The following is a 14,045-nucleotide window of genomic DNA, read 5'->3' on the forward strand; positions in this document are numbered from 1 at the left end:
TGGCAAGCTGGTAGGCGGATGATCAACATCCTTCTATGGACTAGTCAGGGAACAGTGAAATACCTTTCTGAAGAATATGTAAACTACTACTGACAGCAGCAAAGCAGCCCTTCTAACGTTTGATTCTCCATGAGATCGGTCAAAGTTTGTATCTCAGAGTAAATAATCGAATAAACCATCTCTGCCGAATGCCAGGTCTTTCTATAGTTCATGGTAATAATGAAATGGCATGCTGGTGGGAGGAGGATCAACATCCTTCAATGGACCACTCAGGGAACAGTGAAATACCTTTCTGAAGAAGATATAAACTACTATTGAGTCAGCGAATGCAGGAAAGCACTGCGTGAGCTGGGCTCTTGTAACGTTTTAAAAGATATTTGTCCGGCACACGCAGGGGTTCCAGTAAATGAGGAGGCAGACACACTGGGGCAGCAGGTGACCCGCTGAGCTTTTGTTGGTATGGAACTAGCTCTTCAAGGACTTTTTTATTAGAAGGTTAAACAGATAATAGTCTTCCAAATATCTCTCATTGGGAGGCCGTCCTCTGAAAGTGAGGCAAAAAACTCCTGGCCCTTGAGAGGAAAGAACTGAGTCTGTTGACTTGTGCATTGACCTGTTCAAAAAACATTTCATGAAAATGGGACCGCTGTGTACTGGCAGATTGATCAATAAACGAAGACAGGACGAGTTATGCCTCTTCTACTCGACGATCTGCAGAATATAGGGAAGGTTCCCGATGATACCACTCGATTTTGGTATCAATATTGAAGTTGATTATCTTGCCCGAGTAGTAAACTACACGATCTTCAGGACAAGGTGTCAATGCATTACCATTTTCAGAATAAAAATACTCTAAACTTCTGGGATCGGAGACTTTGATTCAATTCATCAAAACAACATTTTGAAAACGTTACACCGATGTGGATGAGAAATTTCAGGTTGAATTTGTGATTCGTCTACCAGTTTGTTAGATTCAATATATATATATATATATACTACACTTGTGAACATCTTGTCTTATTGGTTTGAAAATTGTTGAAGCTCCTGAGTTCAAAGCAATAATGTCTGTTGGTATTAGACGTATTTCAAATTAATTTCACTTAGCTTATGTCTGGAGTTGAAGTTCCTTCAATTTCCTTTATGTTTCAATTGTATTCATAATCTTTTTTCAATTAGTAGAGTCTAATATCAAGAGATATCATTAGGGCGAGAAAACATGGAACTCTAAACAGATCATTGCATTGATAATTACTAACTTAAATTCTCACCTCGTCTAGTCTCAGGATTTCCTCTGTAGACAAGCTGGCCCTCTCTCTTTTCTGCTTTTCCCTCTTCTCTTTCTTCTCCCTCTTCCTTTTCTCTTTGTCATCTTTATCGTACGTAACTCCGGTACCCGCCTTCTTGATAAAGTTGAACATTCTCTCTCGCCCTTATCTGTATCAGAAAGAACAAAACCTCAAAGTGTGATATCGGTATTAGATAAGGCGAAAATTGGGTCAAGTGTAGATTGTGCACGTAAAACTGTGAATTGTGGATATCGAGGCAAGAGGAAAAATATCATTTTTAATTTGAGCGCTACTTTTCAGATACATTTTTTCAATTTTCTAGTGGTACGATCTAGTAAAAATCCACACAAAAATCCTTCTGTTGGACGGCCAGTCGGAGAGACATTTAATTAAACAACAAATTTTTCATTAATATGTATGTCCAACCCGATTCTTTGAGACAATTTTCAGCACAAAATTCAGAAGAAAGATGATAAATGATAACATTGATAACGGTCTAGTTTCTAGGAATGAGCGAAATGACTTTCACAAGAAAACTCGCTCTAATAAATTCTCTACACTATGGGGAAATCCCCATTAAAATCGGACAAACAATAAACTAACAAACCTACGAACTTTTAGACTTATGATACATCATAACACATTCAACAATAACTGTTGTCATCAAATATAGCCTGGAATAATGTAGCTTAGAAGTATTACTGGTGCAAGAATTTTCAAAACCGGTTCGATATTTGCCTTAAAAAAATAATAAAATTAATTTCATAATTGTCGAGGATAAAAACACTACACTTCCCACCCAAGACGAAATCATATATACAGGGTGAGTCTTTGACCGTACAAATATTTCAGCAGTGGACTCTTGGGGTCAAAAGAAATACTCTATAGCTATACTATTTTTTCAGATTCAGACCGGATAAAAAAATTAGCCATTTTAAGTTGTCATAATGAGCTGTGCCACCCTCGAAAAATTAAAATTACCTTCAGAAAAACTAGCTAAATCTGGGACACTACACATATGTGGATCTTTTGAAAAGAGTTGCATTCAGTCAAAGTACCCAATTTTTCGAATTTCAGAGATATTTCTTATTCTTGAACATAGAATTAATCGAAAACGGCTCATTATACGAGAAAATATAAGGAATACTTTTATTTTACATGAAGTTTTTTGATATTTTTTATGGTAAGTAATGGTCATAATGAGAAAACTTGAAGACGTGGGTAATATCTTGTGTTCGAAAAAGATTCAACAAATAAATAAAAACTATATTCCGAAATTCATTTAATTCGATAGAACCGGTTGTGGGATAGAACAAAAATGACTTTTTTTATGGTTTTTCCACAGCCTGTATCTTTTAAACCGAGCCGATTCGGAAGAAATGATAAAAAATGATGGAAAAAAGTGTTTCTTTTGCCCTCAAGAATCTACTGTTAAAATATTTGTGCAAATCAAAGACTCACCCTGCCTATCGTTTTATGGTTGTCGGATTTCTCGTTTCGGATTTATTGATAATTTTCAGCAAAACTTGTCCAATATTCGAAATACCATGAGTAAGAAATCTTTCCCGCCATCAAAATGCAGTTTTTGACCAAAAAAATTAGGAACATTCAACTCTTTTTATAAACAAATCATTTCTGGAAGCTCAAAAGCCATTTTGCCACATCATCATTCCTTTTTTTTCTTCAAATGGGACACCACATATGAAATGGCATAATTTAAAAGCTCTTCAATCTAACCATATATATCATCACAGTCATAAATAGATTTTCGTTCTTTCGATTATTTTTATAAATGCCTTGTTCATTTTGAATAATGGTTTTGATTTTTTTGCTGTTTTCTAGCAACACGATGTATCATACAGCAAATTTTGAAAATGTAGCAACACTGTTCTAAACCTCTCAGGAATGATCTGTTTATAGAAAGGACTAGAATTTTGATTTTGCTTATTTTTGTGACATTGTGCAATTCTATGGCTGGAAAGATAGCCTAACCTACTCACAGTATCTCGAATATTGGACCATTTTGCTGAAAATTATCAATAAATCCGAAACAGGCAATCAGAGACCCATAAAACTTTAGTTATTCGATTTCGTCGTCTTTAGCTCTATTCAAATTTCGAATGAATTATATTGCCATTTAAAAAAAGGTAACTTTTTATTGCCACTCTGTATACAAATGAGTTAGTCGTATTATATTAATGAATTATTATTGATGACTGATTTATCCAGAACAAATTTGACTTGAAAAGTTCTTCGGTAGCTTCTATAGATTGGCATATAAGATAAGGTATAGTGTCCTTGTCTGACGGACACCCTGTACATGAAGTGTTGCATCATTGGGAAAATCCACTGTTCGTTAGATCCTTATTGTACGCCTCAAGACATAGCAACAGATAAAGTCTATCCAATCGAGATCTCTGTAGGTTCTTCGTTTTTCCACCCCTGTAAGGGGTAGGTTGTTGAGGCTTTGTGACCAAACATAAGAACGATCTATCCACCTTATTTTCAACCTAATTCGATTTAGTAACGCTCGGTAGTCAGACAGGTATCAGAGGAAATTATGACACGCATACACGAACATAAATTAAACCTTACCCAGGGCGTTGTCTATATACATTTTATTGGTTCGATTTGCCTTTACTCAGACCAACCTACAGATGGTTGAATATTCAGTTAGATTATTGGTATTTACGACTTTCCAACGATGATATTTATCGCTATCGACACTTGTCGCGATAGGCGTTATCCTGTAATTCGGGTAGTGCGGCGAGCAGTGAATTATGGGCCGCCTGTATAGCCCAGCCGATTGGCTTAAGTTGTTCGAAAGATAATCGGGCGAAGTCAAGGATCGATAAGGGCAATTTTACAATGTTTGCAAGGACAACAAACCGAGATATCGGAAATTACAGCAATGGATTATTGGGTAAGATAGGACTCCAGACAATTGTGAATAAAGTAGAATTAGGTATATTGTAGCGGATGATGTCTCATGTGACAGCGGAGGACTGGTGACTTTTGAAGGCATTTTGGCTACGAAAAACGAATAAAAAATCTGTCTATAACTGTCAGCTGATGCGTATAGGAAGTTTCTCGGAAACAAATTATCGAGACACGTACTGGCAGGATAATGATCGATTTTACACTTTTCGTTACATAAGACTAGCTAATCTTGTTATAAAATACTCCGAATTGAATCAAATTAAACCTAGTAATTTCAGAGAAAAAGCCTGAAAGGAGGCAGGTTGATAGAAAGATTTTTTCAACAAGCTTTCATTAGCTCATCAGCTGTATCTTTTATACAGGGCGAGTCTTTGACTCGTACAAATATTTTAACAGTAGATTCTTGAGGTACAAACAAACACTTTTTCCTATACCATATTTTCCGATTCGGACCTGATAAAAAGCTATGGCCATTTTAAGTTTTCCTAATCAGTTGTGCCACACCTAGAAAATCAAATTTACCTTCAGAATAACTAGCTAAATCTATGACACTGCACAGTTGCGGATAATTCAAACAGAGTTGTGTTCAGCCAAATTTTTCAATTTTACAGAAACTTTTTGATTTTTGAACATCGAATCACTCGAAAACGTCGCACTATACGAAAAAAATATATGAGGAATACTTTTATTCTACAAAACGTTCAAATATTCATCAGATACAGTCCCACTTAGTTTCAAGAGTTGAGTTCTTTGAATTTTTGGTATTTTTATGGTACGTAATAGTCATAATGAGAAAACTGGAAGACGTGGGTGATATCTTGTGTTCGGAAAAGATTCATCAAATAAATGAAAAAATATATTCCGAAATTTATTTCATTCGATGAATCCGTTTGTGAGATAAAACTAAAAATATTTTTTTTATGGTTTTTCAACAGCCTGAACCTTTTAAACCGAGACGATTCGGAAAAAATGGTGAAGGAAAAAGTAACTTCACACTGACACTTCTAATGAGTTATTGTTCGTTGCTATGGTAACGCAATATTTTTTTCATGCATGGAACTGGTCTAGAATAACTAGATATCAATACACCCTCGTAGTAGGAAGGGGTTTTGGGGTAAGATGAAACGATTTCTTTACCAGAATTGGTCCAATTGAGATGGCAACCAAAGAATGATTGGAATAGTTATTCCGAGAGTTATTCTAATTATTCAATTATCTGATATTCGATTACTCAATTATCTAGCAATTCACAAGAATTTGTAATTACATACCTTTATTTGAAATGCTAATGTAAAATACCTATTCTGATTTTACATGTACTATTTCCTTTCGGGATGTAAGGGGTGGGCAAAATTCGTTGTCTACTGAGGGGATCTCGAGAATTATAAGAGCTAGAAGAAAATGGATGACACATTTCCTAGCTCTTTTTCAGAGAGACAAAGAATGGTGGAAACCGTATAGGCTCCTACGATTCTTCGGTTTTGAGTTATTTAGATTTCAGAAAGTTCTCATAAGTGTTTTGTCTTCGAAGTTACAGATCTGAAACTTGAACCTTCTACAGGCACTTTTTCACGTAGAATCTACTGACGAGCACAAAATATTTTTTCATTTCGAATCATTAGGCGGATTTTCGTTTTTTTAAATGCAAACTTCTATTGAATTCGTAATTTTTGAATTGGTAAAAAATCTTTTGTCAGCGCCTGAAGTTTCAGATCTGTAACTTCTAAGACAAAAAAGTTATGAGAACTTCTCGTAATCGACAAAATTTCATTCTTTGCTAATAACTCGAAAATGAAGAACGGTAGGAGGATATAAAATCAAAGTGTCAGAAACCAAAAAACACGCTTTACTCTCAATGTGAAATAGAAATAATTTTAAACGTATTCACCCAAAAATAGTAAAATTTCGACAAGTTTTCAAGTTCAGATAGGCAATACAACAAATATACTATATACTTGAAAAGAATTCAGTAAATTATGAACAATTCTTGTTGTTGTACATATCGTATGCTGGCACCGGCCAATGATCATTTCAAATTTCGATCTTTTTGACGAAAATATTCTACAGCGCATCCCAACTTTGGGATGCAAAACTGAAAATTATGGAATTTATAACCAAAATTAGGTCGACAGCGTCCTTGAGAAAACCAGTTGCAAATCATCAAGAAGATATTTCATGCAGTGTGAACCTTATCAAATTTCTCATCATGAATTACCCTCACTGCTGTATGTACACATCATGCAGCTCTTTCCTATTCCGATCAAAGCGTTTCAACCTTCTCTCCCAAGAAACGGACCATTAGAACCATTAGAAGGTGAAGGATACACCTCATCTTCAGCTCTACATCTATGCGATCTGAATATCACTTTCGACACGCAGAACTAGAAGCGTTAAATATCGGATCATGTTGCAAAACCCCCTCGACGTTCTATTGTTTCCACACAACAACGATGGCCTACTCGATCAGTCAACAGAAAACGTTGAAAAAAGGCCCGGAACAATGCGACATTAATTGCGATCAACACACATTGTATCACGTTGATTCCTCTTCCGTTTGACACAGATGCCAAATACGTATGGGAAACGCGGTGAAATTTCCGCAGAAGGAAAAGAAGAAGAAATACGTCTCTGACTAAAATCTAGAGGTTTTTGAGCGAATGTTTGAGGAATTATAGAATTAATATGGTCGCTTAGGGCACATTTTAAATGTTCATAATGAGCTATGCCACCCCTGGAAAAAAATTTCCTTAAGAATAAAATCTATGACACTACACATTAATTTGTAATTTGTTTTGTATTAAGATTAATTTTGCGGATCTTAATTTCAAGGGTTGGTTTTTCTGAGTTTTTGGTATTTAATGGTATGTATAATTGTCATAATGAAGAAACTGGATCAATTGGAAGATGTAGGTGGAATTTTGTGTTCGAAGAAGATTCATCACATCAACAAAAAATCATATTCCGAAAATAATTCCATTCGATAAAATCGTTTATGAGATATAACTGACTTTGTTATGGATTTTCAACAGCCTAATGTCCCAATAGTTATGAATCACCCTGTATTTGTTCAACACAGCCGAATTGGGAAAAATAGTAAAGGAAAAAAGTATTTCCTTCGACCTCAGGAATCCTCTGGTGAAATATATTTACAAATCAAAGACTCTGTATATTCTTCTACTTAACTATTATAGGTACTATTTCATTTAAGATTTTAACAATTTTATAACTGGTAGATCTCGTCAGTCTCATCAACTTGGTCAACCATTTCTGTATTGGGAATTCCAAACAAGAGATACGCTCCCTCGTGTCAATTTTTGTAAATAAATTATTATTATTTGTTAACATCGAGGAGCGGATACTATTTTGGTGTTTCAATAAGAGTTTTCATGAAAAATTCTGTTGAAAATATCTTAATCTATCTCGTGACAATGGGGAAAGCTTAGTGAAGTTTTCATAATTTGCATCCCTTGAGCAAATCTTCGATTACGACTTTCTTGTGAAGATGTCAGTTTTTAATATTTTCCATGAGGAAATGAACATTTACTCAATGTTTGAGGACATACGAGTAATATATATCTCGTCCTTATAGCACGGTACAGTTTTTATATACCTATTTCAAATTGGTTACGAAGAATAGAAGATAAATTATCTAACCTGAATATGTAACCTCAAAATCAAAGGATTCATGCGAAAAACGAATCTATTTCCCCTAGAAATGACTTTTTTCTCCTAGTTAGTTGATATACATATGAATTTCGATAAAATCCACACTAAATTCATTTAGAAAATTATTTCTGATTTCCAGTTGAACTTGGACAAGTTTTCTTATCATCAATGTTGCAATTTTAGCCATTGTATATAATGGAGAAGGCAAGATATATAGTTGTGGCTCTTCATATAATGAATATCCTTCTATCATGATCGTGTAAAGAGCCAAGAAGTTAGGATTCAAAAAATATTGCTCTTTTTTATCAACTGATTCAGAACATACTCGGAATTTTTTTCGTACTAAGACTTCACGACATTTATTGACCTAAAATTGATAATAATTAACACACTCGAATTCATTTTCGACAACCAATTTTCAAAATTGAGAAAGAACGAGAGAAAAAACAACTAATAACCGGGAAAAAAAGATTTATTTGAAGAAAATCTCAAAATCCCCTTCAAAAATGACAATGACTGCATAAACTTTTTACTTCGAACTGTCATCAACATGTCGCTGCAATCTACATCTGAATTCCCAATAGGAAAGTAAATTGCCCATGTCAAAATATGATCATAAAGTCGTCGAAAAATTATTCATTATAGAAACCCAAAAATTGAATATATTTCGTCCTTTTTTTTCTTTTCACAAATTTGTATTTTTCATTAGGTACCTACTAAGATGTAATCTACTTTTTTTCGTATTTTCCTTTTTGACGTATTCTGTACAGTTGTACCTACTCTGTCTCAAAGAATGAATAAATAATCGCTTCTTATCTACATCAAGACGTGCTTTAATTGCAATGAAGTTCCTGACTACAGTGCATTCCTTATTTTTTATACCTACTATTTGACATTCGTTCAAAAAATAGATCAGATGATTAAATTTTGAAAAACTTAGTATTCCGACCTTTCAAGAAAAAGAATCACAAAGAACGTGAGCTCCGAGCTTCAATTGTATGCAATATCTGAGAACATCTTCGCAATTATGACATTTGTGACCCCCCAGTGTCGGTAACATTTCCATCTTATCGGTAGTACTTAAGTACCGCATGAATATTCTACTTTCCTTCTTCAACTCTTCGCGAAGCTTCATTCAACGTAATGACACTTTACAACAGGTATGTAACGGATTGAGAACAATGCAAGTTAACAAGAAAATTCGTTGGAAATAACTGTTTTTTTCTTGAAGAAACATCGGGGACGTTCATCAACTCGCCCTATAGTCCATCTATCCACGAATTAGAGTAAAAGTTTTGAAATATCGTTTGGTTTTAATTGGGAGTAATATCAATTCGAGACATATCTCCGAGCATATCACCCTTTTAATTCTTAAGCGACAGAAAATCCTCAACTGGCTTAAACGGCAACCTGTCATCAGTGTCTTCTATAATTAGATTCTGACAAATCGAATGTGAAGGTTGTGTGTAGCTATATAATATCAAAATATATTTATATAATTCATCCCAATTAGTCAAGTGCTTTTTGCGCTCTTCTTACTAGAAATGCGAGTGTTATCATTCTCGCTATCATTTTGATCACATCTATGTAATTTTCGATTTCTAAGAAAACAATTCTCTCGAAAAATGGCTGTCTGGCAACACCGTAATTTCCAAATGGAAAGAGCGCAGTTCTCACGAAAAAACAAGAACCATAATTTTTTGAAAATAATGTAACGATTTTTCGTTTAAAATCGCAAAAATACTTATTGAACTACATACCATTCCCAGTTGTAATTCAGAAATGATCAATTTAAATTCAGATTTCTCAAGTACATACATTTCAGAGACCGGCGCCAATTTAATTTAAGAAATGCTCATTTGAAATTCAATTTAGTCACATTTATTTCAGAAAACATCAAAGCTGTATTTTGGCGTGAACGTTTTTCAAAAATATTTCGAAATATACCGTATAATCGATTAGTATATATACAGAGACAAGGTTGTCTTTGGTATATAGAAAGAAGTTATATAAAAAGGAAAGGAGGCGCAATAGGAGATCGGTAGTGCTCGGGGTCATTCGGGTGTCCCCCACGCTACCTCGCTCTAGCGCTCATTGGCCTAGCCAATGATCATAAAATTCGGACTTGACCTGGCCACCCAATACGGCTTTCAATGTACTTCGTATATACCGATTATATACTGACATCGCGCAAGCACTTAAATTTTATAGACGCTGTTTGGTCCGACAGCAATATTTCATATAATTTCGATTAAATCAACACTGTTATTATTACTATCCTCATAAATGAAGATAGACCAAATATATGTCGATATAAATCCGAATTTTAACATTTTACAAAATACCTTTGAAGTTTGTTATTTCTTTGACACAAAATATTGATTTTGAAATATATAAGTAGCTCTAACATATTTTATATTGTTTTTTATAACAATAGAATCAATACAAAATATTTAACGTTATTTAAATCAATGGGTAATGTTGAAAAGTAATGAAAATTATTAATCCAAGCAATTAATATTGCTAAAATATGTTGAAATAGAATTTTTTAACTATATTGTGCACATTGTTGTTTTCGCCTAATAAATATTTTGAAACCTGTCCGAACAGTACAGAATTTTAGGATGGCTAAAACACGAGCTAAAACAGGATAAAAAAATATTCATCAATATCACGAATAAAATCATTCAATCATTCGAACCCAATGAAAAATAATATAAAATTTCATCATAAATTGAATTATCAGTATTTAATTATTGTTATAGGCGAGGTTATAGGTATGCACAATTTATTTATTGCCTCCGAGATTGCCTCGTTAATCGCCATTAGGTGGATCGAAATATCCGAATTATTCTGAAATTTGTTTTCTGAATATTTATAGAATTAAAAAAAGTGCTTCGAAATTATTTTTAAAAATTTTTTGAATTTCACCAATTTTAACTTATAGGTAGATATCCAAAATCTTAAATATAGCAATATTGTTTGATTGAAGGAAAAGCAAATTTTTCCCATTAACTTCCATAGTAAAATCCGAGGTAAAATCTCAGCCAGCAAATTTTTTTTTTTATTATTATCGAGATTATTATGGAATAAACGATCATCAATTCTTCTCTATTTTGTGCTTATTTCTCATTTTATTCTCTAGAGAACTCACTCATTCACTAAATAAATCGACTAAAACTATATTTGAATTGTTGTGGTTTATATAAATAGTTCGAAACAAATAAAATCATATACAGTTCTGCCCTTCGTGTTCGTGGTTTAATATTTCATTTCAATCTCGATTTCAGTACGACAGACGAAAGGAGATCTTTCAGATGAGCCTTGAAAAAAATAATGATACTCAATGTCATCCATTCATCTAACCATTCATAGTTGATACAAAATTTTTTGAAACAAATTATAAGCATGGGTTCGAAATTCAAATGAAACGTAATAATAGGGAACAATTAATTCAGGGCCGGAAGTTATATAGGGTTGCTCATAAATATATACTCGAGCCCAACACCTATAACGAAACCAGGTAAATCGTATTTCTATTCAGTAATCTTTGTGACCCCCAAATACAATTCATGTACCTAGGTAGGAATTCAACGGTTTATAAGGGTAGAATAACTCACTGAACCGGAATATATCAAAATATCATTCTTGGCAAGAATTTATGTGAAGAATAAAGAGATTCGTTTGAAATACATATAAAAGAAATCGACGAATTTTTCCGTGATAAATTATGAAAAATTTACAATATTTCAAAAAAAATACAAATGACAGTACATAATTGCGAAGAAAAATTCATATGAATTCCTCGTAAACAGAAATTCAGAACTGTTTTTTTTTTATCTTATAGTATTTTAAAAATTCACATTTCTCCACTTTGAAACCAGAGGATTATTTTTTATTCTCTTAATTAAAAAAAAAATTAGTTAAAAAAAAATTATGGATGTTATCATTTTTTTAAATGTATGAAGGATCAGAATAAAGGAATGCCGATGAGTCAACCAATCGGCTAGTCCAAATATTTAGTATTTATACTACAGGTGGATAAACATAAGCATTACATCAGGGATATAAATGAATTGTATAACTCGATTTTTTTCTAAAAATAATCGTGTCATTGAACGGGAGAACTATCGCGGTAGACACAACGATAATCAATGCTGGCTACATATGTTTTTTTTAAATGCCAATAGATATGAAACGGCAATGTACTTCCTCAGTCTTTAATTTTTCAGGTTATGTACAAAAATCGATAAATCTGAGAAACACCCTATTAAATAACGCACGTCTACTATTTTACGAGTCGCACGCTCAAGTAAAAAATGAGGAAGTACACATAAATTCGACAATAACACTAAACAAACGAAGAATATACACGATATAAACAATACAATGTTTGCATATCTACCTGTATTTTTCGCAAATTACTCGAATTCCAAAGGCATCTTATCGTAAATTTTCGCATTCACTTTCACACGGACACATAACAAACACCAAATCACACGGAAATACCGGAAATACACGCAAAAAACCTAATTACAACCCAATATTATGGATATTTTGACAGATACAAGGACCAGAACGGCTGGAGAAACGTCATACACTCTTTACAACTTTCACAAAACAAAACTGATTCATGCTCTATGATCTGGGAGATAGTAAACTACGTGAAGTAAGAATACCGTTTCACGTCCTTGTTCATGGTAAGTAAAAAGCGGAATCAGTAGAGGATGGATAGATTTTCGTGATAAAAGATATCCCGTTATGAAACTGATAGGGATAGGAGGGACCTTGGTCATGCTTCTATGTTCCATAGAATACTGCAGGTCTAAAGTATCGCTAGTGGGCCATAGATGGCCGCGTGCATGGAACCCACAGGGTTCCATTCGGAGTCCCTCGAATTTAGAGATCCTAAGCTATTCGTTGTGAAGATTTGGTCAAAGTTTTATTTTCGGATGCTGCCCTTAAGCGGACCTAAAAATTGAAATTTTTGTCCCATAAAAGAGGAGAAAAGTATTCTATTAAAATGATTATTTTCGATATCTTAGTTCGCCAAAAAAATTATTCTATTAATTGGTGGATGCTCTGGATTACCAAAACTATTCACTAGAGAAAAAAATTCATTTTATTCATCACGAAAAATTAGATTACACTTTTCTATAGAGACATCATTTAATATGATGATTATTCTTTTTAAAATAGTAGGATATAATAGGGCTTTTTCCATCTTCATTTTGTCTTGGTTGGCTAGAGTTCAGCCTATCAAAATGGCGACAAAATTGATCTATTGTATCATTTATATCTTAGAGCCATCCGAGTAACTTTCTACAGAGATCATTATGATTAGGCGACAGGAAAGACATGAAATATTCTCGATTCAAATCCATAATTAATAATTATCCTTCCAAATAGTGCCAGGAAAAACTTCCACCCTTTCAAACAGGGCAAAAAAAAAAAATAAAGGACCAATAGAAAGATGAAATTTCTCTAAATTTCCTCTCTGTGATTCCCTTAAAGCTAACTTCAATTTGGAAAGATGAAGACTTCTCTCAGATTCCGAGTTTGAAAAGTTTGTAGGGAATAGTTATTTTCCTATCAAGTGCGGAAAGTGATACTTGCCCGCACGAAACTGCCGTTGCCCGAACGATGCGAAGCAGAGTTCGGGTAAGCAGTTGAGTGCGGGCAAGACACTTTCCGCAAGAGTTAGGAACAATATTTTTTCTACAAGCGCTTGAAATATATAAATATATCCATTTCACGAAACAGATCATATCTCATTTGATTAATTCATATATAATGACAGACGTAATACTGCATGTCATTACTATGGGTTTCTCATCGTTGACGTTCTGTGCATAGAAACATGATTGAATTTAATTTATTCTATAAGATTTGCGTGCGGGAAAAACCCCTGCTAATCCATTCCCGCACGCAAATGCGTGCGGGAAAGAAATAGCAGGTGTTTTTCCCGCACGTTTTGGGAAAGTGACTCTTTGCAACTTGGAATGCGTGCGGGAAAAAGGTTGAACGCGCACGCTTGTAGAAAAAAAATTTTTATTATTGAAAGGATCACCAAAACGTTGATAAATTTCAACCCTTTGAACACTGTTGAACTTTAATAAAAACAAATCTTTCATTATTATATACACGCACCAT

General features: G+C 33.8%; 1 protein-coding gene across 1 annotated transcript in view; it reads right to left on the minus strand.

Annotated features, from left to right (window-relative positions):
- Positions 1–12,528, minus strand: part of LOC123320314 (unconventional myosin-XVIIIa) — a 119,958-nt gene extending 107,430 nt beyond the window's left edge. Inside the window, exons 1-2 of the mRNA XM_044907610.1 lie at positions 12,298–12,528; positions 1,269–1,434 (exon numbers count right to left, since the gene is read on the minus strand). Of these exons, the coding sequence (XP_044763545.1) occupies positions 1,269–1,418 (150 nt within the window). The 5' untranslated portion in view covers positions 1,419–1,434; positions 12,298–12,528. The remainder of the gene's footprint in view (positions 1–1,268; positions 1,435–12,297) is intronic.
- Between the last annotated feature and the right edge of the window lie 1,517 nt (positions 12,529–14,045).

The sequence above is a fragment of the Coccinella septempunctata genome, chromosome 9, assembly GCF_907165205.1.
Source record: "Coccinella septempunctata chromosome 9, icCocSept1.1, whole genome shotgun sequence".
Lineage (NCBI taxonomy): Eukaryota > Metazoa > Arthropoda > Insecta > Coleoptera > Coccinellidae > Coccinella > Coccinella septempunctata.